The following is a 27,719-nucleotide window of genomic DNA, read 5'->3' on the forward strand; positions in this document are numbered from 1 at the left end:
GGGGAGGGGGCGTGCAAGGGAGATGAAGGGTGAAGAAAGAAGACGCGAGGTTACCTGAACAGAGACATATTAATCCAAAGAGGTAAAAGTGAGCAGGCTCCGCGATCATTGTCCTCGGGTGGATCCTGCATACAGTCTCATGCCAAGAGGAGGGAGTAGAAATGGGGTCCCCAAATTTATGAAGCCACACACCACACACACTACACACAAAGGCTTAATATAAGCAACGTGGGTCAATCCGCCGAGAGTTTTCAGGGCAGTGACTTGTCGACCTTTCCGGACGCTTGTCAGTACCTCAGAGCCCTTTGCAGACTAAAAATTCCAAGGTTTGCCGCCTCCGGCTCCAGGGTTTCCGAGGAGGCTCGGCCACTTCCAAGCACCATCCAAGGCGAACAACAAAGAGCCGAGGCAGAAGAGCAGTTGTGCGGCTTCCTGCCTCCGGGTCTCGCCGAGCCTCCCGGCGTGCGCCCCCACACTGTGCGCCCGAGCGCCGCAGCGAGGGCAGGCGCGGCAGCGGCAAACTTGGGGTGAGAGAACGGATTAGGGAGGGCCAAAAAAAGTGCTTCTCCGTCCACAGTCTAGCCCAGTCAACAGCTGGCCACCAGCGGCGGCGAGGAAGGCAGCCAAGGCAGCGGCAGCAGCTCTGGAGGACGGGCAAAGGGTGCTGGGGGTGTGCCTGGGTGACTCCGCGCGCTGGGGCCGAACGAGGGGGCGGTGCGGCGACAGTGGTTGCCCGAGCCGGCCCTTGTTCCCATCACTTGGGGGATGCGGAGGGCACTGGGGACAGCAGCAGGTCCGCGGGCAGACGCACGCCTCCCCGGTGCCCCCAGCCCCGCGCAGCGCTCACCATCGCCCCGGGTCCCTCGCCCGCTGGGGCGCGCGCTCAGGGCACCCCGAACTCTCCGCGGTTGGGACGCTGCAGCCCAAACTTCCTGAGGATAGCTGCCCGCAGCCCTGGCTCGTGGTAGCTGTAGAGAGGCAGCTCCTAGATCTCCCCGGGGTGGCGGAGAGGGGCGAGGAGGATGCTGCTGCGGGTGGGAGCGACGGCCGCCGCGACTCACCCGAGCTCCGCCGGGATCAGCAGCGTCTGAAGTTTCTGCTCTCACGCTGCCTCTTCCCTGGCTCAGTTGCTTGTGGGTTTCCCCACCGTCCCCGCGGCTCCCAGTTTCCTCCCTCTCCTCCCCGGCCCGCGAATACTTAAAGGGGCCGCGCAGTCCTTTCCGCGCTTCACTCTACACTCTCCAGACGCTGGTCTGGCAAGTTCTGCTCGTTAATATTTCCATCCGCCAGCCGGGGTGCCCGACTGCGCCCTCAGGTGAGAAACTGCTCAGGATCAGAAATCCAAACGAAAGGGAACTTGCCTTGTTTCTCTGGCTACCCCTGGCTCCCCTGCACCTTTCTCCAAATGGAACCTCCCAGCCAAAGACTTCAAAAATCCTCCTGGTCCAGTTTAACCTCTTCCTTACCGCTTCCAGGAGTTGGAATAAACTCTCAAATAACTCTACCCTACATTACTCTACATTCCCATTTTTGTTTTCAATCAAATGTGGGCAAACAAGCCTGTAGGACAGGAGGTAGGGTGATGACTATCTAGACTATATTAACGATTACACTCTATTGCATAATAGATGGGCACCCTATTACAAAAATCATGCTCTTTTAAATTGCAGTTGTTGATGGTCATGTAGACAGTCTATCCCACTCGGAGGGCACAGGGGTGAGCCATGGGGTCTTTCTTTTTGTTTCACCAAGAGCCTCTCCTTCAACTTCACTGACTCTAGGTATTGGAATGTTAACAACGGGGAAGTAATTCTGAAATGGGGATAAATGCAAAAAAAAATTCTTGACTATCCCAAAGTTTGTATAAGAGAAGCCATTCAGCATTTTCTAAACCAGAGGGCCTGGCCTTTGATACCCCGTACACCCTCCCTGAAACCCCAACTTACCCGTTATTCTTTCTTTTATCATGCCAAACCCTCAGTTTTCTCTTCTCAAAAATAGAGACGCTTGAGATATTAACAAATATTTTAAAAACCATACCCAAAGCGAACTAAACCTGGCATATCTGAGGAGCAATCTTGCATTCATTCACTCTTTTTTTCTTTCTCTTAAGTAAGACACTGTGTGTACAAAACACCTAAGACATGGTGAGTGCCCCATAAATGGTAAATACTCGTATTTAGAACTATTCTTCTTTCAAATGGATTATTGCCTATAAAATTATGTACAGTAACTTCAAAATTATTATTTGGTATCTATCTGAATGTACCAGCCCTGCTTTCAGTGGTTGTCTCTGGAGAGGAGAAATGCATGCTGGATTTGGGTGGGGGAGGGATAGGGATGGATTGGCTCTTTTCTTTATGCTGTTGAGCTTTTCTATTTTTTTTTTTAAGTGAGCACATGCATTACCTAATGAAAAATAAAATTTTAAAAGCAAATCATATATTCATTTTAGTTGTTGTTGGTACAACCAATGACCGTGGAGCAGCATTTTGTAGAAAGAAACTCTGGTTAATAGCACCTATCTCTGAAAGTGAAAGATATTTAATCCTGGGAAAGCTGACTGAAAATTCAGTAAACAGGCTAGAGATAAGAATTCAAAGACTCCAACCAAAATCTTTCCAGCAATAAAAACAAGAATGTGCAGTAACTGCTGGAAAACATACATTGATTTGGTCTTTGTGAAAAGATACTTAATGAGAAACATAGAATATGTTCTTTCTTGGGATAAAACATGCTTGTAAGATAAGCTTACCCACTAACAGAAAATAAATAAGGTAAAGCATGGTACTTGAGAAAGAGAGAGGAGAAAATCCTTCAAACCCTCATATCATCTGAGGGCATTTTAAATGTAAACTAGAGTATGAATGAGACTCCCTACTGCATTGTTTTCCAGACATGGATCTCCTGGTCTCTGAAGTTTGCTAAAATTTCTCAAGATCTCCTTTATTGATCTCATTATCATTGAATGGAAACCATATGAATACTCCTTTTAATCCAATCCTTCTCTTTTTCAACCTCAGTTATCAACAACCCCCTCTCCCCTCCATCTCCTCTATCTTATCCTTAGAGATTATATTACCTAGGAGTCAGCAATAAGAATCCTCAAGGAGTTAACTTTTGACCAGCCTCTGATGAGGACCATCATCACCAACTCATATGCTGGCTCTTTCTTCTTCCCCTGTCTCATGCAAAGTGAACTTTTCTGTCAATTATATCAGTAAAGGTGGCATCTGAAGACAAGAATTTGTAGTCAGAAGGTATTAGGGATCTATAACAAGTGAAACTCAATGTTCCTGAGAACTTTTGCAATGCCTTCCTTCCACTCACTTACTTACTCTTACCTCTGCAAACAAACACTTTATAAAGGCCATCTATGTGCAAGAACCAGTAAAGGGCTCTATAGTGACAAGATGCAAAAAGAAACGCAATCACCAGGCCCTCAGAGCTCTTACTCTAGCCAGCTGCACAAGCTCGGGAGTGGAACCTATCAGAAGAAGTAGAAACAATGTTTCATTAGGGTTAAATGATAGTTCAGTCATTCCTGGAGATGGATGAATCATGGCAACTTGTCACCTTTCCGCTTCTACTCCTGGAGATTAAATTACTAGTAGAATGCATAAAATGTGCAATGTGTGTGTACGACTATGTGTGCAAGTGTGAGTGTGTACACATGGATATGATGTCTACCTATGTCAGGTCTGCAGGCAACTCTGCCATGTGCAATAGAACTGACAAAGAGCAAGGGAAGGAGAAAATGTCCTAATTTGCACTCAGAGACTATTCTGATCGCTATGATCTGAATGAGTTGCAAATTCTAAAGTTCCACTTAGAAAATTCTGATCTCATTTGGAGCTTATGAAATTCAGGATCCCTAAAATGTCTCCTTGAGAATTTTGAGGAAACCCAAAAATAATACACTCAAATAGTTATGTGAATGGGGCTTCTTTGACAGTAAAGATTCTGGAGCTGTGATAATCTCTTTAGGTTGGTCTGATCTGATTTTATCTTTCATGGGGATAGTTACAGGAACTCAGGAAATAACAAAACTCCCAGAGTCCCTCCAGGGATTCCAGATATCACTACCCAGATCAGGAGGAGCAGAGTAGAGTTCCTAAGGAAACTACAAACCAGAACATTGCTCTCTTCACCTCTTAGGAAGAAGCCTTAGAATCAGACTGTGCCAGTATCTGGGATACTGTCGAAAGTTCTAGAAGATCTGGTGAGAAGCAGCGTAAACATACAAAGGCTGTGTTGCATATTCCAAGATCCTATCTCTCAGGATACAACAGCTAGCTTAGCAGTTTTTACATGCAACTGCTGAATAATCTGTGAAATCTTTGTCTTTTTTTTTTTAAAGGTTTTATTTATTTATTTGACAGAGAAGGACACAGCGAGAGAGGGAACACAAGCAAGGGGAGTGGGAGAGGAAGAAGCAGGCCTCCCACCGAGCAGGGAGCAGGGAGCCCGATGCGGGGCTCCATCCCAGGACCCTGGGATCATGACCTGAGCCAAAGGCAGACGCTTAATGACTGAGCCACCCAGGCGCCCCATAAGCTACTGACTCTTGATATCAGCTCAGGTCTTGATCTCAAGGTCATGATTTCAAGCCCAGCATTGGACTCCACGCTGGGTGTGGAGCCTACTTAAAAAAAAAAGAAAACGAAAGAGAGAGAGAGAGAGAGAAGTTCTATTCAATAAAGTGACCTAAAGTAACCCAAATAAAGGGAGATTAAATACATCTGTTGGAAACATCAACTGTTTTGAGATGCCGTGTCTCTTTAGTAAACATTGCTCACTCAATGCCATGCTGCTCATGTAGTAAGATCTCTAATCCTCCATTTCTAACAATTAAGAACTTCAGCTTTCCTCACTGAACTGCATATGGTCGTTACTTTGGGGGAGACTTATTTTTTGTTTAAATGAGCAATACAGTATTGCTTACAGATTCTAATTGCCATATGTGATAGCAACAAAGTCATATGTAATAAATCACATGTGGTGGGGTATAGATTTAACACACAATGGCAGTTCAAGGAAGAGAGAAATAATTTAGGGTTAGAGTAGTAAAAAAAATGAAAGAAAAGAATGGTAGGTAGGATTCTTAAAATATGCGTAACTTTTTTCAAGAAAGAATAAAGTTTACCATGATGCTTTCTTTTAAGTGTACATAGGGCACATTTTAACAGCATTACTTTTGTTTGTTTGCTTCTCTGCCTTTTCGAATGTCTAATTATGGGCCCCAAACTGGGAACCATAAGGAGAAGAGATCTCCTGGGTGATCTGTCTTCACTTACTTAAACACTTGAGGCACTGTCACCTGGGCCAATTTCTTCACTACAGGAAAGAGTGGGATAGAACTCCATTAGTCTCATTGTCTCTAAAGCTCATTAAAAAATATCAACTATGATGTCCGCAAGCTTCTGTGGAATCACTGTAAATGTGCTTGCCTTTTAGCATCTCAGCATCCTGGGGACATTGGAGATGTTCTAAACCTAGGTGCTATATTGCTAAGTCCTTTTGGTAAAACCTGGGACCTTAACTATTAGCGACATAGGTCTCGCTAGAATTTACTCCTCTAATGTGAACAATTTGTTTTTGAAGATGAAGGAGAAGACACCAGGAAGTAGCACTGATTGAGGGCAACATTTTGGGCTCTTTACAGACATTATCTTGATCTAATTCTCACCATGACTATGTGAGGTGGTATTATTATCCTCACTTAGAGATGAGGTTGAGATAGTAAATCATTAACTGAAGGTTCAGGGGTCTGGGAGTCACGGATCTTATATTTAAACCCAGCCTGTTTTGAACCAAAGCACATGGTGGGGGGGGGGGGGGCTTTGGGGCGGGGGGGGGGGGGTAGTTTCATGGTAGGATAGGCTTGGGAGACTTTGAAGTCAACACATTTAAGGATCTCCCAAAGCCTTTAATATGCAAATGAGCATGTGAGTCCCCAAGGGAAGAGCATCTGGAGAAGCCCTGTCTTTCTCATAAACATTGCCCCTCTACACCACACTACAACATAGTAGCATCTCCAGTGCTCCACAGCTGAGGATTAAGATCTTCAGCTTTCCCTGGTTAAATTGCATATGTTACTTATGTGGGGAAAATGTATTTGTCTTGAAATGAGCAACGCAGTATTCCTTACTGAGAAAGGCTGTAAATGGAAGTAACTGCACTTCTAGGCCACACTTCAAAGAGCAGCCAGAGTGATCCTGTTGAAAGCTGAGTCAGACCCTGTCTCTCCTCTGTTCGAAAACCTCCAGTGGTTTCCCGTCTCACTCAGAATGAGAGCTCACTCTTCCCTGACAGCATCTCCTACCCCATTTACTTGCCAGGGCTCACTCTGCTTTGTCCCAAGGGCCTCTGTGCTATTCTAGAGTGTTCTCTCAGGCAATCACCTGCCCTGAATATTTTGTTCTTCCTCAGGCTTGAATCCTCCCTTCCATAAATCTACAAACCTACTCTTTCCTCTCAGGTTTTAATAAAATCAAATGTTCTCGGAGGATCTTTTTCTGACCACCAATTATAAAATTGCATCTTTACACAATACTTTTCATACCCATTTCATGCTTTATTGTTCTGTTTCGTTCTGTTTTTCTCACCAGAACACTTACCCCATCTAGCATACTACATATTTCTTTATTTGTGTTGACTGTTTCGTTCCTCTTAAAATACGATACGGAGTCAGGAATTCTTGACTCTTCTAGTCACTTTTACATTTCCAGTGTCAACAGAGCTGGGCGCCTCATAGGCACTCAAATGTTGGTTGAATGAATGAATAAATGAATGGATGGGTCATTTTTCATGGTTAATATATCTTTTGGGAAAAGGCTTCTTTAAAGAACCTATTTCTGTAGTTCTAAAGTATATTTTCTCTAATATATAGTCCCATTATTTATTCAATCATTAACTTTTCATAATTGAGAAACCTGAAGTCTAAAGAAACTGAGTTTCCCCAGAATATTCCTTTAGTTGTACTTTATTCAAAACCAGGACCCAGTCCTCTAAGTCACTAGAGGGGCACCTGGGTGGTGTAGTCGGTTAAGTGGCATACCCTTGGTTTTGGCTCAGGTCGTGACCTCAGGGCCCTGATCGCGGGATCAGGCTCTGTGCTCTGCACAAAGTCTGCTTAAGACTCTCTCTCACTCTACCCCTCCCCGTTCACTCTCACTTGCTCTCTCTCATATAAATAAATAAAATAAATCACAAGAGATTTCTTTCCACTGGAACAGGTTAATCAGAAATTCTTGGACCAGATTCTCTACCTTTAAAATACTTTCATCAGTAGATATGATACAGTATGATACATATTATATTATATTATTCTACATTATATAGTGAAGTTTGCATATTTCTGACTTACCTTCAGGAATGTAGGAACCATGGCTTTTAAAAAAATCTTCCGCTCCTAATAGCATAAACTAGTAACAGCCAACATTTATATAGCACTATATGCTCGAGGTACTGTTCTAAGTATTTTATATATTCTAACTCATTATATATTCTAAATCCTCAGAAATACATTATTTGATCAGTGACTATTATTGTCCTATTTTATACATGAGGAAATGGAGGGCATTCAGCTAACATGAGGCCAAACACATATTTGAACCTTGGCTACTTGAATTTATCCCTATACCACCTTTTATTTGAGGTGCAAATAAAAGCTGTTACTTCATGTTATTCTTACAGATTTGGTTCTAGCTGGAGAAAGCTATCAATGTGTAAGTTTTGTTTTGTTTGTTTAGAGATCTACTTTCATTTTGGGAATAAGTACAAGAAAGTGACTCTGAAGTATGGGCATCTGTAGTTCTACTTCTATATGGAATTTAGATATTTAAATATTTTTTATTTTATGTACAAAATGTGCAAAGGGGTTTTTTGTTTCTCTTAACTCTGATGAGAAGGCACAGAAAAATATATAGCACAAGTTTTTTAAGAACTTCAAAGTAATTGAAAAACATAAAGATGAATATATATTTATATCTTATCATAGAATTTTGCTCTCTTTTGGTTCTTACTTCGAGATATATCTGGTATGAAGCATATACTATACTAATCATGAATTAAAATTCTCTTAAATTGGGATCATAGTTAACAGCTGCACAGCTGAATGAAACACTCTATAGGCCTACAATTTGAACACAAAGTGACTATTTTGGAAGTAATTTACATTATATTTAATTCTGCAGATGTGTTTTACAAAACTGTTTAAAGTTTTTGGTTTTTAGTTGCTTTTAAAAAATCCTTTCAAGAAATATTTAGAAGATTGAGGTACATATGTTGGGATTTATGTCTCATTTTGTACATTCATTATGTTTAGCCCCACCTGCTGCTTTGTTTATTCTGAATAATGTTTTACCTAGGTTCTAACCATTATTTTAATCAGTTCATTAATGAAATATTATGTTGATTTGAAAAACACCTTGAAATTCTATTAGAGTTTCCTATTTAGAGGTTATTTTTTAGGTCAGTAAATTAAAAGTAGGCCTACATATTTAATGTTATACTAACCAGAAGAAAAAAAGTATCCAAGTTTATCATAAATAATACTACTCTTAATAACATTAAATAATAAGGAATTCATTAAATTGTAGTATTATACATCATTTGGAAAGTTTTATTTATTTTACAGCCTATTAATGTATTTCTCTCTATGGTCTATGGAAAAATGACTTCTCATTTGAAAAGCTAAATAGGGGCTTTGAGATTTAATAGCTGCCTGGTATGATTGAGGCCTAGGATTCTAAATCTGGAGGTGCTCATTCTTGTGGATAAATACTGAATCCATATCCCACAATTGTCGTTGAGAAACAATCTGCTGTTGAAACTGACATGAAATGTAAACCTACTGTCTTAACAACAAGGATAATTATATATTTTCCCAAGAGTTTAATCACCTCCTTTCTAGTGCTCTGGCCACATTCCAACAAAATCATCCAATTCCATTATTCTAACTAAAAGTCTTTGTTGATTTGATCTAATCACATCTTCTCAATTTCCTATCACTATATACTACTTAAAAGCTGCTTTATTACACCTAGCAGGTAGAATTTCACTGGTACAGTACATATCTTGTTGCATTTATGTATCATATCAGTATCTTTAAAACAAAACAGATGTTTCCCGAAGCCAGTAAAACATCATATAAAAAGTATTCAAAGATTTCTAAACATTAACTTTTACTTTCAGTGCTTCAATTACAAAGTAAAAAAATATTTTACAAATTTAGCATGTCAGTGTTTTGCTACAAATATTCTTAGATTACATACTAAAAGTAACGTGGTTTACATCTGTATATTCAGATGCTAATTGGTTCTAATGAGATTTCATTTAATTTTCTTCAAAATATAGGAATAATATATTTTTAGAACATTTGGAAAATACCCCCCGAAAACCCAAATTTACAATAATTCACTCAAATATCATCACCTATGCTATCAACATTTTATTGTTGGTCTTTTTTCTCTTTTCTTTTCTTTTTTTTACTCTGCATGTAGAGACTTTTCTTCTTACAATATGGAATAATACTCCAAAAACTGCTATGTAACCTACATTTTCACTCAACAGTATGTCATAACAATTTTTTCCATGTCATAAAATATTCTTTAACACCATCATTAAAAGGGTAAAATAGAATTCCATCACATGAATGGTACTAAAATACGTGTAGCTAATCTCCGATGGCTAGATATTTAAGTTATTTCCAATTGTCACTAGCTGTATAGAATCTGATTCTTAAAAAAAAAATCGTATTAGGATATTGTCTTGCTAGTTAAATTGTTAATACATTTCATTTGAATCACAGTTTTCTGCTGAAGTGATACATACTTCCCACAATTTAAGTGATTCCTTGTTGGGAGGGAGTTCCAGGCAGTTTGTTCAAATGGTCTTAGAACCAACATATATAAGAGTTAAAGATCACAAACAACAAACTATTAGACAATTCTTAACACCTAAAATTTTCACTTTTTTCCCCAATAGGATTATTACTTGTTTGTTCAAAGAGTGCCTTTTGTTTTTATTACAACTGATTAATAATTGAAAGTGTTTGTGTTTCACAAGTATGCTTGATTTCACAGGTTTTGTATTTCACATCAGAAAGTAAACTTTTTCTTTTAGCAAGGGCAATAAATTAAGACATAAGGCTTTTCCTAAACAATTATCTTTGAGAAAAAGTATAAACTTAAAGACAATTCATTATTTTGCTAATTGCTCTTTCCAGCTAGAAGTGTATATTGTTTAACATTTGGCTATCATAATTACTGACAATGACCATAATATGACTATACATAAATACACTAGTCTAAATAGGATCAACCTAGATAGATTGTGTACATCCTAGTTTATCCAAATCATATTATTTTGGTTAACATATATGGTCACCTATTTCTTCATTTTCCTGTAAATTCCACTTGTGGCTCATTGTGCAATAGGAGTTTGACAAATGAAACTATCCTCCCTTCCCTGGTGAAATATTAGCCATAAAATTAGAATAATCAGAGAAAAGACATCAATTCTCATATTCCATGCCTTAATATTTGAAGATAAAATGCCATTGTTTCTCGAGGGTGGTAATTTTATCACTATTTATTTTTAGAGAGAGAGTGAGAATGCATGCAATGCGGTGGTGGGGGTGGAGGCAGAGGGAGAGTGAGAGAGAGAATCTTTAAGCAGGCTCTATGCTCAGAGTGGATCCTAATGCGGGACTCTATCTCACCACCCTGAGATCATGACCTGAGCCGAAATCAAGATTTGGCCACTTAACTGACTGAGCCACCCAGGCACCCCAATTTTCTCACTTTTTGAATATTAGATCTTTATATGGCAAATCTATCTGTGTGAAATAATTACGATTTTTTGTCGATTCTGTTGAACTCAAAGAACAATGTACAGAACACTTGGCAAAGTCTAATTAATAAACCAGATTACCCACTACTTTAGATTTTTCTTCTCTTGCTCCTGTTAATATTTCACAATAGGAATACTTGAAAAGGTGATCATGAATATAGAGATGTTTCTTTCAACATGTTTAGACATCCTAGAACATCATTAAGGGTATTTCCCAGGTGGAAACTATGTGATTAAGGGACCAGAACATAATCTGGAGAGCTTGCCTTTTAGCTCAGACTTCCCCCTCGTAACTCCTCATTCTTTAAGTCAGATGAAAGTCTCTTCCCCAGAAAAGCCTTCCCAGACCTGCTATTCCCCACCTACCCCAATAGATCAGCGGTCTCTGAAAAATGCTTACAGAAATTTTGACGATTTCTTCATAGCACTTACCACAAATAATTGCTGTGGAAATATGTCCTTTCAGCCTGCCTTCTCTGCAAGTCAGATGAAGACCACAGTGGCAGTAATGACTTCTGAGTTGTCCACCGATAGCATTTTAGCTCTTTTCAAAGTTTATTGAACACGACTTTGTGCTTACACTTCTGTATAATACACTAAGTTTTGAAAAATACTTAGCTAGACTAAGAGGAAGAATAAGAAGGAAATCTAAATGCAGGTATCTGGGCATTCATGTCTTTTGCATCCAATCTAACTATACAATTCCTATGGAAATGGACAATTACTAGAAGGTTTATTCTATTTCAATGTTCTCAATAGGGGAGGTGGTCTCATTTTGTACCCCCCCCCCCACCGCCCTCCCCAACCCAGAGAATATTTGGCAATGTCTGGAGACATTTGTGGTTGTCACACTAGGTGGAGAAGGGAAAAAGGCCATACTGGCATCTAGTGTAAGGAGGCAAGGGATCTACTAAACAGCTTACATTGTGCAGGACAGTCCTTCAACCCCAACAAAGAACAATCTGGGCCAATATGTCAATAATATCAAGATTGATAAACATTGTGCCAGTCTAACTTCAATACACTTTTTAAAAAGATTTTATTTATTTATTTGACAGAAAGAGAGAGAGCACAAGCAGGGGGGAATGGCAGGCAGAGGGAGAGGGAGAAGCAGGCTCCCTGCTGAGCAGGGAGCCCGATGCGGGGCTCAATCCCAGGACTTTGGGATCATGACCTGAGGTGAAGGCAGAGGCTTAACCGACTGAGCCACCCAGGTACCCCTAACTTCAATACATTTTGAAGGGATTTTTTTTCTTGTGAGGATTAAGTAAGATAGTAGACATGTGTCTTATAAATGGGGTACAGTTAGGTTCTAAAATTATCAGGCAAGCTATGCTGTGTACCAACTGTAAAGGAAAATATTGTAAAAAATATAAAATTCAATGCAAACATAGCCAGGGTATTCTTAAATGCTCATATACCTTAAAATAGACAATTTAATTACATTTTTCTAATAAATTGCAATTTTGCCTATTTATTTTTTATCTTTTTATTTTATTCTTTTTGTAGTTAATCTTAGTACTTTCTCTTTATTTATTTTTTAAAGATTTTATTTATTTATTTGAGAGACAGAGAGAGAGATAGCGAGAGAGCAAGAGTGGGGAGGAGAGGGAGAAGTAGGCTCCCTGCTGAGCAAGGAGCTCAATGTAGGGCTTGATCCCAGGACCCTGGGATCATGACCTGGGCCGAAGGCAGTGGCTTAACCAACTGAGCTACCCAGGCGCCCCGCAATTTTGCCTATTTAAAGAGGCATATTTATTCAATAATATGTTACTTCCGTGTACACTTGGAATGAATGGAGTAAGAAAGATGATATGTGAAAGTAAGGCAAACTGTAAAGTGGAATTGGTGTGGACTTCACCAGATACATGCTATTGACAGGGATCAGAAAACTGTTATGGTAATAATTCCTAAATGCTACCAAACTTGACATGATGCAAAGAGTACTAACAAAATGTTGCTTTTGTGTGAACATGACTTTGAATGAGCATATAGTAAATGTTGAATGAGCATATAATAAACATATCTGTTATGTTTCAAAGCATATAAATATACTTTAATTTATATTTCTTTAGTAAGAAAAAAAGGCCTATAACATTTAAACTACTCATCTTCCAGTGAATTGCAAGATGAGGGAATGTCCACGGAAAATTCAAAGTTGAGAGTATTTAGTGTTTATTTAAACTTTGCTCTTTGGAGAAGGTAAAGTGATAGTTTGGTGCATTCTTAGGACAATGATGAGGCACAATATTTGTTCCTAAAATGCATAAAGAGATCTCTGTCACTGACTAGCTGGGTGACCATGGACATGTCTCTTAATATCTCTAAGACCTGTTGCCTTTTATATTAAGTAAAAAGAATAATGGTTCTTACCTTATAGGAAGGTTGTGAGGATTGAAACAGATAATATGCATAAAGTGCTTAGCACAGTGCTTGGAATACAGTAAGCAAAGGTTACATATCAATTCATTATTATTGTTATGATTCACTGTGAAAAAAAGAGTACTATCCTGGGAACATCAGGATTAAGTTTACAGTTAGTAGAAGACCACAAACATTTATTTTTTTTAATTTTTTAAATAATATATTTTCTTTTTTTTAATAATTAAGCAAAGTGTATAGGGGTTGTTGCTAAAAAAAAAAAAAAAAGTGTGCAGAAAGCCATAAATACAGCTTAAAAGGCACCTATATAGAATAACTTTTAAAATAACTCAAATTTGATTTTATCAAGGGAATTTCAAATTAATATAGTATTTGAGAACCAATATTCTTAAACAATGGAACATTAGTGATGATTTATTTTTGAATACTCCAACTGGGTATATGATAAAATTAAAGTTTCCATGGTGTATCTGAAATGCGACAGTCCTAAGGTGCTGAGAGGTTATTCATATAATATTCTCAAAGTATATCCCCTCTTAAATGCTATGAAAATAAGTAAATATGATCTTAAAAGCAATCAAGAACTAAACTTTCTAAATTAGAAATTTGGAATTTAAAAGATGTATAATTTTCTATTTTATTCTGTGACAAAATGATAAAACCTGTTTAGAATAGTATTTCATTACAAGCCAAGAGAATGAAAATAAAATTCTCAATGTCTATATTTCAGTGTCATGAAATGAGCTTTCTAATGCTTATTTATTTGTGAGTAGGTGAGACTTAAGTGCAGAAAACGGTAGCTTCTAGAATCAAAGAATCAGTTATTTAAGGCTGGGAGGTTCAGAGATATTTTCTCTGATATAATAATAGTGATATATATATATCTATATATATATAGAATAAATTGACTTTCCAATACATAGTAAGGAGTATAAAAAAAATACCCTCAGAACTAATTTAACCTTGAGAGAAAATATTACTTTGTATTTAAATGAGATTTTGTCAAGATTTTACTCATATTGAATGTTATGTAAATAATCCTCATACATTCTTTGAGAAGTAGATTTCCTTAGTCCATCATAAAATTATTTTAAAACAATTAATATAATAATATAATAAACTGAGCTTAAAACATGAGGCTTAGTACTAGCATGGGAAATCATTTATTTGTAAAACATAACTTGAGAGTCATTCTTTTAACTCAAAGATAATTCTCTTCATATTCTGCCACTATGAAATGGGTAAAAGAATCTCCCAGTACAAACCTCTTTACAAATATTGGGAATTTGTAGTGTTTGAAATTCCCTTCAAAGACTGGAAAACATTTTCTACTAGGAATATTTCTTAGTTCATGCATGTTCCCTCGGACTAATTTCAGATTGTTTTCACTGTAGTTATAGTAAATTACCAAAAACATAATTCAAAATTCAAGTCGCACACACATACACACATTTTGATGAAAAAGTTGACAGTAGGTCTCTTTATATTTTATTTTTGTAACTTTGTCCATAAAGGAAAATACCTTCTCCATGAACTGTTTCAATTGGCTGAGAGTGTTTAGTATACAATGCTCTGTTGCCCTCTGCTGGCTAGAAAATGATAAATAAAAACTTCCCATCTGCTCCTTAACTATATGGGGGGCCTTAGAAAGCAGCATGAGAAATAAACACACAGTTCAAAGTTATAAAACAGTATGTTAGAGTGACAGGAAATAAAAAACGAATTTCTAGAACATTCTTAGTATGTTTCAAAAACTCCCTAAATTTTGGTATTTTAATTAATTTTTGTTTTAACTGATAAGGTGATTATTTTCTATAACCCTAAATACTCATTGATTCTAAAAAACATGCTCTATTTCATTATTTTAAAGCGATAATTACAAGACTCATAGCTGTCTCGGAATTCTTGGGGTTTACTGACAAGATGTATATGATGTTCTAACTAATTGTCGGCATATTTGTGGAATATTTTTATAATGATATCATGATATATCTAGTATGAGTTTATTTTTTTAAAGAAATAATTTTTATCTAGTTGAAAAATATTCTCAACATATTTTTAGTAGAGGTGTAAATAGCTAGACATTAGCTAAAGTTCTCCTGTACTAATTAAACAAGTGATTTATTGTGCACATTTCCTTCTCTTTTAAAGCACTCTTTATATGTTATTCACATCTCACTGAGGAAAAACTAACATCAGTGTATAATGGTGCATAAATTTTTTAATAAAAATAACAGTGACAATGCCCCAAGGAACATAAAAGGCATAGACTGATGAATTTACCTGGTTTCATTTTCACACTGCATGCTACTTTAATGCTTGGTTACATTTATTTCAAAAACATTTCTAAAGAGTAACCTTACCATCCTTGGCAGAAGAGTCAAACTTTATTATTAAGGGGACCGTGCTGGTTTTTCTAAAACATACATGGGTTAAAAGTTTAAAACAAAGCTGTCACTGTTTTTTTCAGAATTTTGGCTGGGATTTTGAATCTGGGATTTATTTTATATTTTCAATAGTTTCTCTCAGCTACAATATAAGTCGAAATAATCTGGTTTTCATTTCTCTGAGTATATTTCTTTGGAACTTGTATAAAACTTGGGTCATGGTTTTTTGAAAAAGGCTTTCTTCCATGAGCTCTGCCTTCCTATTTTATCCTCACAACCAGTATCTATTATGAATCAAGAGGATAATTTTTCCCCATGGCTTCCCTGCCAAAACAACTGTCAATTCTTTTAAACTTTTCTGAAGCAAATAATGTTTTATAACTTACTCTAACTACCTCTGTTCTAGAATGTATTCACATCTCAAATTTTCCGAGAACATATTTTCAGTCCAATATTTAAGTCACCTGAAGTCTTTGGTTGTCCATAAATGGAGAGGAAAAAGTTTCATCTTAAAAGATATAATTACAACAATAAGATGGAAAATAAATTTTGTACTTTCCAATTCACAAGTGAGGTTTAAAAAAAAAGATGCACTGTTCAGTTTTTAGCATTTAATCCTCATAAAAACATTAGAAAGTTTTTTTTTTTTTTTTACACACTTCTGTTGTAAGACTTAGGCACATAGGAAAATGAAATGCAGAAAGACAGGAGACTTGTCCATATTCACACAATGGCCTGTAGATCAAAAGGCAGGTCTGCCCACTTCTAAATGCATGGTCTTTTTTTTTTTTTAAGTTTTTATTTATTTATTTGACAGAGAGAGAGAGACAGCAAGAGAGGGAACACAAGCAGGGGGAGTGGGAGAGGAAGAAGCAGGCTTCCTGCGGAGCAGGGAGCCCGATGTGGGGCTCGATCCCAGGACCCTGGGATCATGACCTGAGCTGAAGGCAGACACTTAACTGACTGAGCCATCCAGGCGTCCCACTAAGGAAATATTCTGTGTCCTTGACAGCATTAATTAAAATAATGCAGGAAAAGGGGGGAAAATAGAAAAGGGCTAACTAAATTTCTCTCTTTTTTTTAAGATTTTATTTTATTTTATTTTATTTATTTATTTATTTTAAATATTTTATTTATTTATTTGACAGAGCGAGAGATAGCAAGAGCAGGAACACAAACAGGAGGAGCGGGAGAGGGAGAAGCAGGCTTCCCGCTGAGCAGGGAGCCTGATGTGGGGCTCGATCCCAGGACCCTGGGATCATGACCTGAGCTGAAGGCAGACACTTAACGACTGAGCCACCCAGGTGCCCCTAAGATTTTATTTTTAAGTAATCTCTACACCCAACTCGGGGCTTGAACTCACAACCCCAAGATCAAGAGTCTTATGCTCCACCAACTGAGCCAGCCAGGTGCCCCAAAAAGGGCTAAATTTGTAATAAAAAATAATGGACAAGTAAGTAAACTATGGTGTCATTTAATGGAATATTAGTCATTAAAAATAATAGTTATGAGGTACTTGGAAAGCTATGAGTTGCTTAGGATAAAATCGGCAAAGAAAAGTTTATATGTTATGCAATTAAACCGGAAAAGATGGGTTTGTAGGTAACAACAGAGAAAGGCACCTTGTACATTGTTGGATGAAGAAAATAATAATAATATGAATGTCCCACCATATGTAAACTTAAAATAATGTTCCCCTCCCTCCCACTATTTCTGTGTAATATATATCAAGCTATTGATGATCTAGGGGACAAAAACTGTTAGTAATTTGTAAAGTATATATTTTTATACTATTTAAATTTAGAACATACTACTTTTAGAATTATAAAAAGAATGAAGATATAATATTAACAGTATGATTATAGGTAGGTTGAAGTACAACAAAATGACAATAGTTAATATTTTAAGGTGATGAATATGTATTTACTGTTTTAAGAAAACATGTTTTCAACATGTTTATATTTGTTTTATTGAAAAAATAGAAAATAAGCATTATAAAATATAACTAAAACTCTTTCAAACTATTAAGTTCCTTCTTTCCATTTCTGTATCTCATGCATTTTTATGAGAAATGTTATTTTGCTTTGCGGTCTTTAAGTAGTAAGCTAGGTTCTCCCAACAAATAACAGCCTTGGATGGGTTTGTTACCCTGACAGAACTAATTTACTTAGTTAATTTCTATGAAAAAATGTTAAAATTGGAAGTCAGCTTTACTGAATAATTGCTGATGTCCATTAAGGATAAAAAGAAAATTAGTACTATAGTATTCTATTAACTTAGAATTCCTCAACTCTCAAAAGTCGTACCTGAAATTTCGCTTTTGTTAAACAACTTGAATAGTACAAACAAAACTGCTGAGACTACTGGTGCATTTAACTAAGGGACCTCACAGATTTTGTGCATCTCAACTACTTCAGAGATACCTGTTTATTTATAATTATTTTTCTTCAAAATTTTTTATGTATTTTAAAAACATCCTTTTTAAAGTTATGAGGCATTATCTTCTTTCCCTGGTAATATCAGCATAATAGTTAGAAAATGTGACAAATTTTGACCTCGGTTACAAATTAATCTAAATTAAGGGGAGTTTCCCATAAGAATTAGAGTCAGGTAGTATCCACTTTGACCTCTTCATATTATTGAGAGAACTCCTTCCAAATGTTTATGAAAAATGAAAAATGTTATTAGTCTTTTTTTCTTCCTCTCTCTTCTCTTTCTCTCTTTTCATTATAAGCATAAAGATAAATAATCATTTATACAATCAATATATTTTAAGTTTTGGGGGGTAAATGTTACCTTGAATAAAAAATGTACAGATGTGATTTTGTTCATCTTCTCCTTTTTACTTGAAACCCACGCCTTCAGGTTTCTCCGTGGCAGAAAGAGCTAAATGGAAACCTGCTTTAACTCTAACCTCCTGTCAGACAGCATTGAATGTGTACCGCCTTTCATGTATAAACATCTTCTAAATCTCATGCCCAAAGAAATACTTTGCTTTTGAAGGAATCTTTATGTGTAGGAATAAAGTAAGCATATATAAATATGCAAATATAAAGTATATCATCTATCAATCTATCTATCTATTCCCAACTGCTATAGTAGATGGCTTTGTACAAATTAAAAAGAAAAAAGCCTTCAAAACTTAAAAGCATTTATAATTAAAATATTAATCAGATAATGATGTTATTAAAGAATATAAGTATAACAAAATTATCAGTTTCCTTTATGCTTCCTTTGTGGAAAAAAAAATGACATTAACTGGGAGTTTTAGAATGGCCCAAAGGAAAGAAGGCCTCTGTGTGCCTCAAATTTGATATTTTAAGTTGAAGTCAGCTGTTAAGAATTACTGAATTATCCAGGGCAGAATCTCGGTATGGCTCACATTACAGTATGTTGGATATGAAAAGTGGAACACAAAAGGGGTGAAAACTTTGCAGTGATTAAAAAGGCCTGTGGGATTGAATTTTTAGATTCCAGAGCAGCACATCAAGAGGAATGTTGAGATTCTCGGGTTCTCTCAGTAAATTGTGTCTGTAAATCGATAAAGTATTTCTGAGGAAACATCAAGATGGCTTTACAGAGTATATAAAATTTCTTTTAGTTCTCATGGGAGTGAAATTAAATCTGATGAGTGAAAACGAATACATAACGAAGTTAAGAAATTGAATGTATCTCGATTTCAATCAGGCCAGAAAGTATAGCGGGTATAGTTGGCTATTTCATTTTTTCTCTCCTTTAATATCTTTTGAAACAACATTGGTTAATGTTTTCAGGATTCACTTTAATTAACCTTTATTGTGTCTTTTAAATATTCTAGGAATTTTGTAGGATACAGTGAATGTTTGTATGAACACTGCATAATTTCTTCAGCTTTTATTACTTAGATTTTAATAAAATTTCTTTTCCATTTCCTATTTATTTGCCTCTGAACCATTCTTCCTCATAAATACAACTGGCATCTAGTTAAAAATGATCAGTTTGTGGATTACCAAGGATATATAGGTACTGTCGATTTAACCATGTATCCCCAAGAGGAGCATTATGGAAGGATTCCATTGTTTACTCAAACAAAATATGCTTCTTTCATGCCAGAAAGAATAAATGTTGACAAAATTTGTACAGAATTTGTATATATTGCTAAGGGGTTTATATTTACTGAGTAAATTCTTTAGACTAATCTATGCTGCTAGATAGTCTGTTCTTAATATGTGTAAATGTGTGAGGAAGTGTGTATGTATGCATTTAACTTCAAGAAAAATATCTTTAGTAAAACCTTGAATTTTTGGTAAAGGATATCATAAAAGTTTGTGAAGTTATTCAAAGTAAATTAAAAGTATGTATTTTTACTTTTTATTTTATGTTAGAATTCAGCTTTTGACTAAGGAAGCTGACTGTGAACGGGAACTAAACATTTTTACAAATGTGTTTCTTTGTGATATTTAACTGTCCTTTTAATGTTTATTTCTTAGATAAGGAGTGATAGTTCTTTTAAAGACTGTTCTTTGGAAAAATGAAAGTAGATACAAGTTTAGCTATCTCTCTATTGTCCCTTCATTATGATCCAAGAAAGAATTTATTAAAAAGCTAAAACAGTTGAGATTTAAGTTCTTCTGAACCAAGAAAATGCTGTATGAGGGTGCTTTCTTAAATTTCATAGCTCTCAACAATTTTATAGCTATTTGTAATAAAATAATTGAAGGTGGGAAAATCACACATTGTAATCTTAATCAAAGCATGGAGCATCTAAAACTAAGTTTAGTAGAGACATCTCTATCTTATGGTGATTTATGCAACAGAATTGAAACAAGACACATTGGGCATATACTCCAGGAAAACTCACATTTACTGAATTACTCGGGGAAGCTGTAAACATATGTACACAGTACACCCTTGTGAGGGTGGTGCCCTGCCCACAGCTACTGGAAAACTGTGAGCCTTTCCTTTCAGTGATTTGGTTTAGATTTTGAATCTTGCAAAGAGTTAACCCTCTGATCCTTGCACTGTCATCTTTATGTTCCACAATCAGCACAAATTAGCAAACGTAGCTGTGGAAATCAAGAAGACACACCTTGCTTTACAGAAATAAACTTCTCAGATAAGTTTTCAGTGTATTTCTCACTCGAAAGGTGAGGTCAACTTTTACTTGTATACTTGCTGATCTTGCAATTTTTCTTTCCTCTATCTCATTTCACTACTGTAAACTGAAACCTAGGTGGTTTTTAAGATCCAATAAACAACGTCATCTATAAAATATGAAAGCCAGAAGCAGAGCTCAAAAACAAAACCAAAACCAAACAAACAAAAACCTAAACTCTCCCTGAAGAGAATATCATCACATCTGGTATTATAAATTAAATTCTAATGACCTTCCCAATGTCACATGTGATCATGAGGCCAAATCCTACATTTTCTCCTCTCAGGTCCAGACAGGAACACCTCCTGTGGCCAAGCAGACACTCACAAGCAAATACTCAGATCAAGAGCAGAACTGGCTGTATTCTCTAAGCCCTTCATAAATACAGACAGCAGCCTTCACACAGAGGCTGCTCCTTTCCCATCAAAAGAAGAAAAGCATCCCTCTGTTAGTAGATATATCAAGTGTAGAAAGACAACCAGGAGAGCAGCAAGTTTGCTGCGTGGGAAGGTCCTACCGTGGGGAAGAAAGACGACTGAAGACTTTGTGAGACAATGGCTCTGAACTGATGTACAGAAAGAGTCTTGACCTCATGTTCTGTATATTTTGGTAATCTTAGGGAGAAAAGGTTTAAAGAGAATGGGCTTTAATATCTGTTTCAAAAAATAGAGATAATTGTTCTCCTTACAGTAAATACCAGTGAAGGTACTTTCTTTCTTTCTTTTTATTTCTTATTTTGGAATCCAATCTCCGTTGTTTTCCGAGGAATGTATCTTCCCCTAAAAAAAGCCCCTTTATTTTTCCTGTGAAAATCAGCCTTGAAGCTGAAGTGTTACATAATTTTAGAAATGAATTGTCAACCAGGGCCCTCTATGGGTCAGGAAAAGTTGGGTCATGGAAAAGCCATGGCTTTGGACTGAGATGGGCATGGGTGTAAAAATCTGAACATCTACTTAAGGACTACGTGACTAGAGGCAGTTTTCTTAACTTCACTCTCAGTTTCTACATTTGTCGAATGAGGATAACAATAACTTCCTTTCAGGAGTGCTGCAAGGTGAAGTAAGATACTCAATACCTAGAAAATGGCTGAGATTTGGTAGATGCCCAATGAATAACCATCATTATTGTTACACGGTGGTTTTTATGATTGATATTAATTTGAGTAGACTGATACTAATAACAAGTTGTAATCAACCACAGAAATATAAAAAAAAATTCTTTCTGATCTAGGCTCACAAAGGACTTCCATTTAGAAATAGACTCCCTGAGTAAAGGGAGTACGAATGATGTCAACTAAAACCTGAATGGGGCCCAGGATTCTCCTCAATCTTTCCCGTCATTGGCAGCAAATCTTGTCTCTCATGGTGTCTCCACGAATGGGGGATGGACCTCACACCAATGGTGCAGATCAAATGAGATAACAGGTCAAAATGTTCTTTGTAAGCTTTCATATTAAAAAAAATGTTAAGTCATCACTGAATTTTCACTTATTCCTACCATTTCATGAGTCTAACATCCCTCAAATGCTAAATCACCAAATTCTCTATTATTGACACCATTTCAATAAATGCAAGATATAACTGTTAAGAGCTAATAAAAAGAATCATTTACTAGAAAGGATGAAAAGTAAGCTTTTCAGGGTTTAAAACTAAAAAGAATTATTTACTAGAAAGGATGAAATTGCATATCTACGATATAGGTAATACCAAAGGTCTAACTATTACTTTATCTCCAAAGCAAAAGCACAACTCTCATTTTATTTTTGCTTTTGCGCTATAAACACACCAGGCCTTTAACTATCACACACATCCCCCAGCCTTTCCACTCTTCTCTCCCTTGACATAATATATATTTAATATTTATTGCCTGCTGTTATTAAAGTATTCCTCTACACTCCTTGATGTGGACATAAAGCACCCTAAAATTATTCTAGCTTTTAATTTTTACTTTGCTATTTCAGTGGTTAACTATAATTCCTAGCTCTGGATCCCATGAGTCAGAGTCATCTCTTTCTCAACATAAAGCATTCAATTATGTGATACTTCCCTTTAAACTTCGATATCTCTCTAACTGCTTACAAGAAACATTCCAGACACTTTCGAATAGCCCCAAAGGCTCTTCACACTCCAACTCATTCCTTAACCCTTTCCTTCTTTTGGCTTTCTCATGGGCCTGGTGTGTTTACTACCAGGTCCCCAAATCTTCTCAGATACCACCCACATCCCATACTGGAGAAGTATCTTTTTCTCATAGCTTTTCTGTCAATTTCCTGTTGAGCACTGGACAATAGCATAGATGCCCCTCTTCCTTCACCATCCCCGCTCCTCTAGGAGGAATAGATCCGTTTGGGGAAGTCAGGATTTTACGGTCCTATATCCCTTTATACATTCATTATCTAGCATTTGTCATATTTTCCTGTTTCTTTATCTCTGTTTTTGGTTGTTACTTGTGTGATTGATTCCTTCACTTATAAAGTCAAGTCTTTAATCACCTAGACAATGCCTTGTTCACCTTTATGTCCCTAAGACTTGGGGATTTCTCTTCTACCTCCTCAATGAAATCTTAGAGACATAAGTATTGAGCCATTGCTTATATCTTAAAGTTGAAATAGGAACCTCTAAAAGTAATGATTAGTCTTAACAGTGCAGAAACATTCATCTTTTTACATATCCCATAGGGTGTTTTTCACCTGTCTAAGTATACCAAATTATTGGATATATTTTTCTTTTTTCTTTTTTTTTTTTTTTTAAAGATTTTATTTATTTGACAGAGAGAGACACAGAGAGAGCGGGAACACAAGCAGGGGGAGTGGGAGAGGGAGAGGCAGGCTTCCTGCGGAGCAGGGAGCCCGATGCGGGGCTCGATCCCAGGACCCTGGGACCATGACCCGAGCCGAAGGCAGACGCTTAACGACTGAGCCACCCAGGCGCCCCTGGATATATTTTTCAATGAGTGTCTTTTCTCATACTTCTGACGCCATGACCATCAAAGAGTGAAAGATACAAGTAAAAACTAGAATGAGGCTAGAATAATAACAGACAGCATCAACCTTGGACATGAGAATGCCAATCAGAACGCTTGGTTTTCTACTAGTTTTTATGAACTTCTTCTACCCGATGCTGATGTCAAAGTACAGCTTGGCTAAATTCTGCAAGGACAGATCTGCTTTTTCCAAAAGGAGCCACTCTGGATGGGTTCATATGGTCATCCCACACAGTCAGCCTTTAACATTTCACCTTCTGTGAACAGGAGCTCGAGTGCTGACGATCGCCCTGTGGTGTCGGAACAAATGTTACATATGCCGCTAGCCACCGCCTGGGACTGGAAATGTGACGCCCCATCATGACCCAAGGTTTGGTCACATATTCCTAGTCTTTGTGGTGGTGGAAGTGAAGAAAGGCCAAGTGTTACCTTCAGTTCTTTATTCGTATCTATGACAGAAGGAGTAAACCATCCTGACAGGATGGGGCTGCAGCGCAGACATTTCCCTTTCCCTCTGGCTCTGTTCTGTAACCCTTGAGGCAGGCGACCTTCACAGCACTGAGCTCTTGAAACATTTTGAGGTCACCATTATATTATTGTCCAGAATCATAAAAAAGGATGATAGCTACCACTTACTAAATACTTCTTTTATTTAGGTACCAGACACACATATACACGGAGAACCCAGCTATCTATGTAAACACACTCTCTCTCCCCCCACCTCACACACACATACACTCATTCATTCATCCATTTATTCAACAATATTTTGAGCTGTTAAAATATGCCAGCTAATACTCTAAACACACCCACCCCCCCCCACACACACACATATATATACCCTCTCTCACACATACCAATTTGATATTTGTAACAATCTAACGTATCTTTATCCCTTTAAAGATGAAAAATTGAGACTTAGGAAACTGAGATGCAGAAAGGTAAATACTTTGATGATAAGCACACAACTAATTAAGAACAGAGTCTGCTTTTATTTATTTATTTTTAAAGCCTTATTTTTTTTCAAAGATTTTATCTATTTATTTGACAGAGGGAGAAAGAGGGCGAGAGAGGGAACACAAGCAGAGGGAGTGGGAGAGGGAGAAGCAGGCTTCCCACTGAGCAGGGAGCCCGATGCGGGGCTCGATCCCAGGATCCTGGGATCATGACCTGAGCCGAAGGCAGATGCTTAATGGCTGAGCCACCCAGGTGCCCCCAGAGTCTGCTTTTAAACTCATATATGCCATGAAAAGTACTTTTTCCACTTCCTGAGATCACCAAATGAAAATAATAATTGAACCTTATCATTTCTAAAAGAACAAGTCAAATGTAAGAGTGAGGCAAGGGCACTGATGTTCTGAATCTAATGGCAGATTACATCAGATTTCTAAAAAACATTTCTGCAGAGTTCCAGGCACACATTTTCTTTTACTAGCTGAGTTACAAGATCAGAACTTTCTATATGTGAGAAGTGTGAAGTTTGTCATTGAATCTCTAGGCAAATATGAGTTAAGATAATGACTTATTTCTATTATGTGATTTAAATGATAGATGCTTCCCAAAATGAACAAATCAACACATATTTTAGATGCACCGAAAGAGCTCTACTGCAATAAATTCTATAATGAAATCTGAATTCACAATAACGGCCTCTTGGCGCTCCATTTTATTGCCAAATCTGGATTTTTCTCCCTACCGGGTTGTCCCATTCTCTTAATGTGCTAGTTCAGACAATAAAGTTGTATTTTATCATACCTTTAATTTTTTTTCTCCATAATATAAAAGCTGCCAAATGTAATTCTTACACCCCTTCTATCTTTTAGCTCCTCTCTGTTCTTGAGACCATCATACAAAGAGATACAAAAATTTATGCTAATGTAATAATTTCCACAAATAAACACAATTGCCTAATGCTCAAAAAGACTGTCAATAAGATACACTAGTTGCACACATCAAATGTTTCCAAGAGATCTATAATTGGAGGTTTGTGGATATCCATCTTAATAGATTACAAAAATAAATTGCAGAAAATCAAAGGACAGCAATAAGCTGATTTAACATGGAATTCCATTTTTGAATGGTTTGAAGCTTTATGCTTTTTGAATTTGCTGTTCTCAGGCACAGAAGTCATATGTGGGTCTTAGTAACTATTTTTAATTTTTAAAAAATTCTCTTTGGAAAATGATCCATCTGTTTACAGAAACAATCCTTTGCAAAGCCAAGGAGGTCACTTCAGGTCAAAATCCATATCTAAGTTGGTTTAAGCTTAGGGTAACTTAAATAGTGTGTCAAATTGGACTACTACATAAAATGACATCATATATATTTTTTTTTCAAAACTCTTCTCAGATTCTACATTCCTTGTGAAGGACTAGTTTTAAGGGTAAGTTCTGGGAGGAAAAACCTGTTGGAATGCAAAAGTGCATTTAACATTTGTTTCTATTTCCACATCATTATGCTAGATTTAAGCTGTCAAACTAAGTTGATAACAAATGTTAAGTATAGAAATGTATACAGCAACCAGCCTACTGCCAAATCAGGCAAACAAAGAACTCTTGTCAGAGGGTTACAAATTCCAAAGTTAAATGCAAGGTAATATTTTTAAGGCAAGGTTTGCTTTTTATCTCTAATTGAATGATTTCTTTAAAATAGCTCACATTTGCACAGCAGACCAGGATGGATACATTTTGCAGTGGGATTCTGCACAATGATTCACCTACAAAACAGCTCTACAAATGTGATTCTTGCAGGGCTGAATTGAAACTTCCCTTGAGAAATAATACTTGAGATAAAACATAGATTTTAAAAAAATGCTTAACTTTCTACTGCTTAATGTGGAGAAAGTAATTTGCATCTTTGTTCTCACATTTTGGTTAAATAAATTAATTCAAATGAAAGATATGTGAAACTATGTTATTTCCATTTCATTAGGATTATATTTCTATTATTTACTTTAATAGCCCATGAAAAAAACAATTACATTTATTAAAGAATGTATTATATGACCGATATTCTTTTTTTTTTTTTTAAGATTTTTATTTATTTATTTGACAGAGAGAGACACAGCGAAAGAGGGAACACAAGCAGGGGGAGAGGGAGAGGGAGAAGCAGACTCCCCGCTGAGCAGGGAGCCCGATGCGGGGCTCAATCCCAGGACCCTGGGATCATGACCTGAGCCGACGGCAGACGCTTAACGACTGAGCCACCCAGGCGCCCCAATATGACCGATATTCTAAGGGATACAAACACAGGTTTGGTTCCTCCACACAAGACATTTATAATTTGGTTTCAGGAATAATTCATCAACTAACAATGCAAAAAAAAAGTGATAATAGAAGTGTCACAAAAGTGCAGTGAGATACTTGAAGGAAGGGGTTTTGTATCATTATCTTCTGATGTTCAATACCTAAGTGTGGCAGTTAGCATCGAATTTGGAGGAAGAGAAAAAAGAGACCAAGCTTTAAATCCTCGAACAGTTAGTTGTTTGCTATCTGAGAAAATAATTAAGTCTGTTTCCTTTTATGCAAACTGAGGATAGCAACATTTGATCACTACTTAATAAATGAAACAAATTGTTTGTATATTGTATACCCCATCTGAAACATAAATAATTTTTACTTTCTACTACCTACACCTAATTCAGCATGCCACATTAAGCTCTCAGTAAATGACAGTTCTTTAAATGAGAAGATATGGAAAAAAAATGATTTGAATCCTTGAAACACAGAGAGGGGTGCCTGGGTGGCTCAGCCGGTTAAGCGTCTCACTCTTGATTTAGGCTCAGGTCATGATCCCAGGGTCCTAGGATGGAGACCCATGTGGGGCTCTCTGCTCTGTGGGGAGTCTGCTTGAGATTTCATCCCTCCCTCTCCCTCTGTCTCTCCCCACCCCCCCACTATCTCTCTCTCTCTCAAATAAACAAATAAATCTTAAAAAAAAGAAAGGAAGGAAGGAAGGAAGGAAGGAAGGAAGGAAGG

The 27,719-nt window shown here is 37.0% G+C and overlaps 1 protein-coding gene across 10 annotated transcripts in view; it reads right to left on the reverse strand.

Moving 5' to 3' along the window:
* Positions 1-27,719, reverse strand: part of ROBO1 (roundabout guidance receptor 1) — a 1,119,036-nt gene that overhangs the window by 396,540 nt on the left and 694,777 nt on the right. For 4 of the 10 annotated variants that reach the window (XM_032406319.1, XM_032406322.1, XM_032406321.1 and 1 more), the window contains exon 1: positions 55-1,918. The exons of the other annotated variants lie outside the window; for them this stretch is intronic. In XM_032406319.1, the coding sequence (XP_032262210.1) occupies positions 55-109 (55 nt within the window). In that variant the 5' untranslated portion in view covers positions 110-1,918. Of the gene's footprint in view, positions 1-54; positions 1,919-27,719 lie in introns of those variants that run through there. 10 annotated transcript variants of the gene reach the window in all.

This window comes from Phoca vitulina, unplaced genomic scaffold, assembly GCF_004348235.1.
Source record: "Phoca vitulina isolate PV1807 unplaced genomic scaffold, GSC_HSeal_1.0 scaffold8, whole genome shotgun sequence".
In the NCBI taxonomy this organism is placed as follows: Eukaryota; Metazoa; Chordata; class Mammalia; order Carnivora; family Phocidae; genus Phoca; species Phoca vitulina.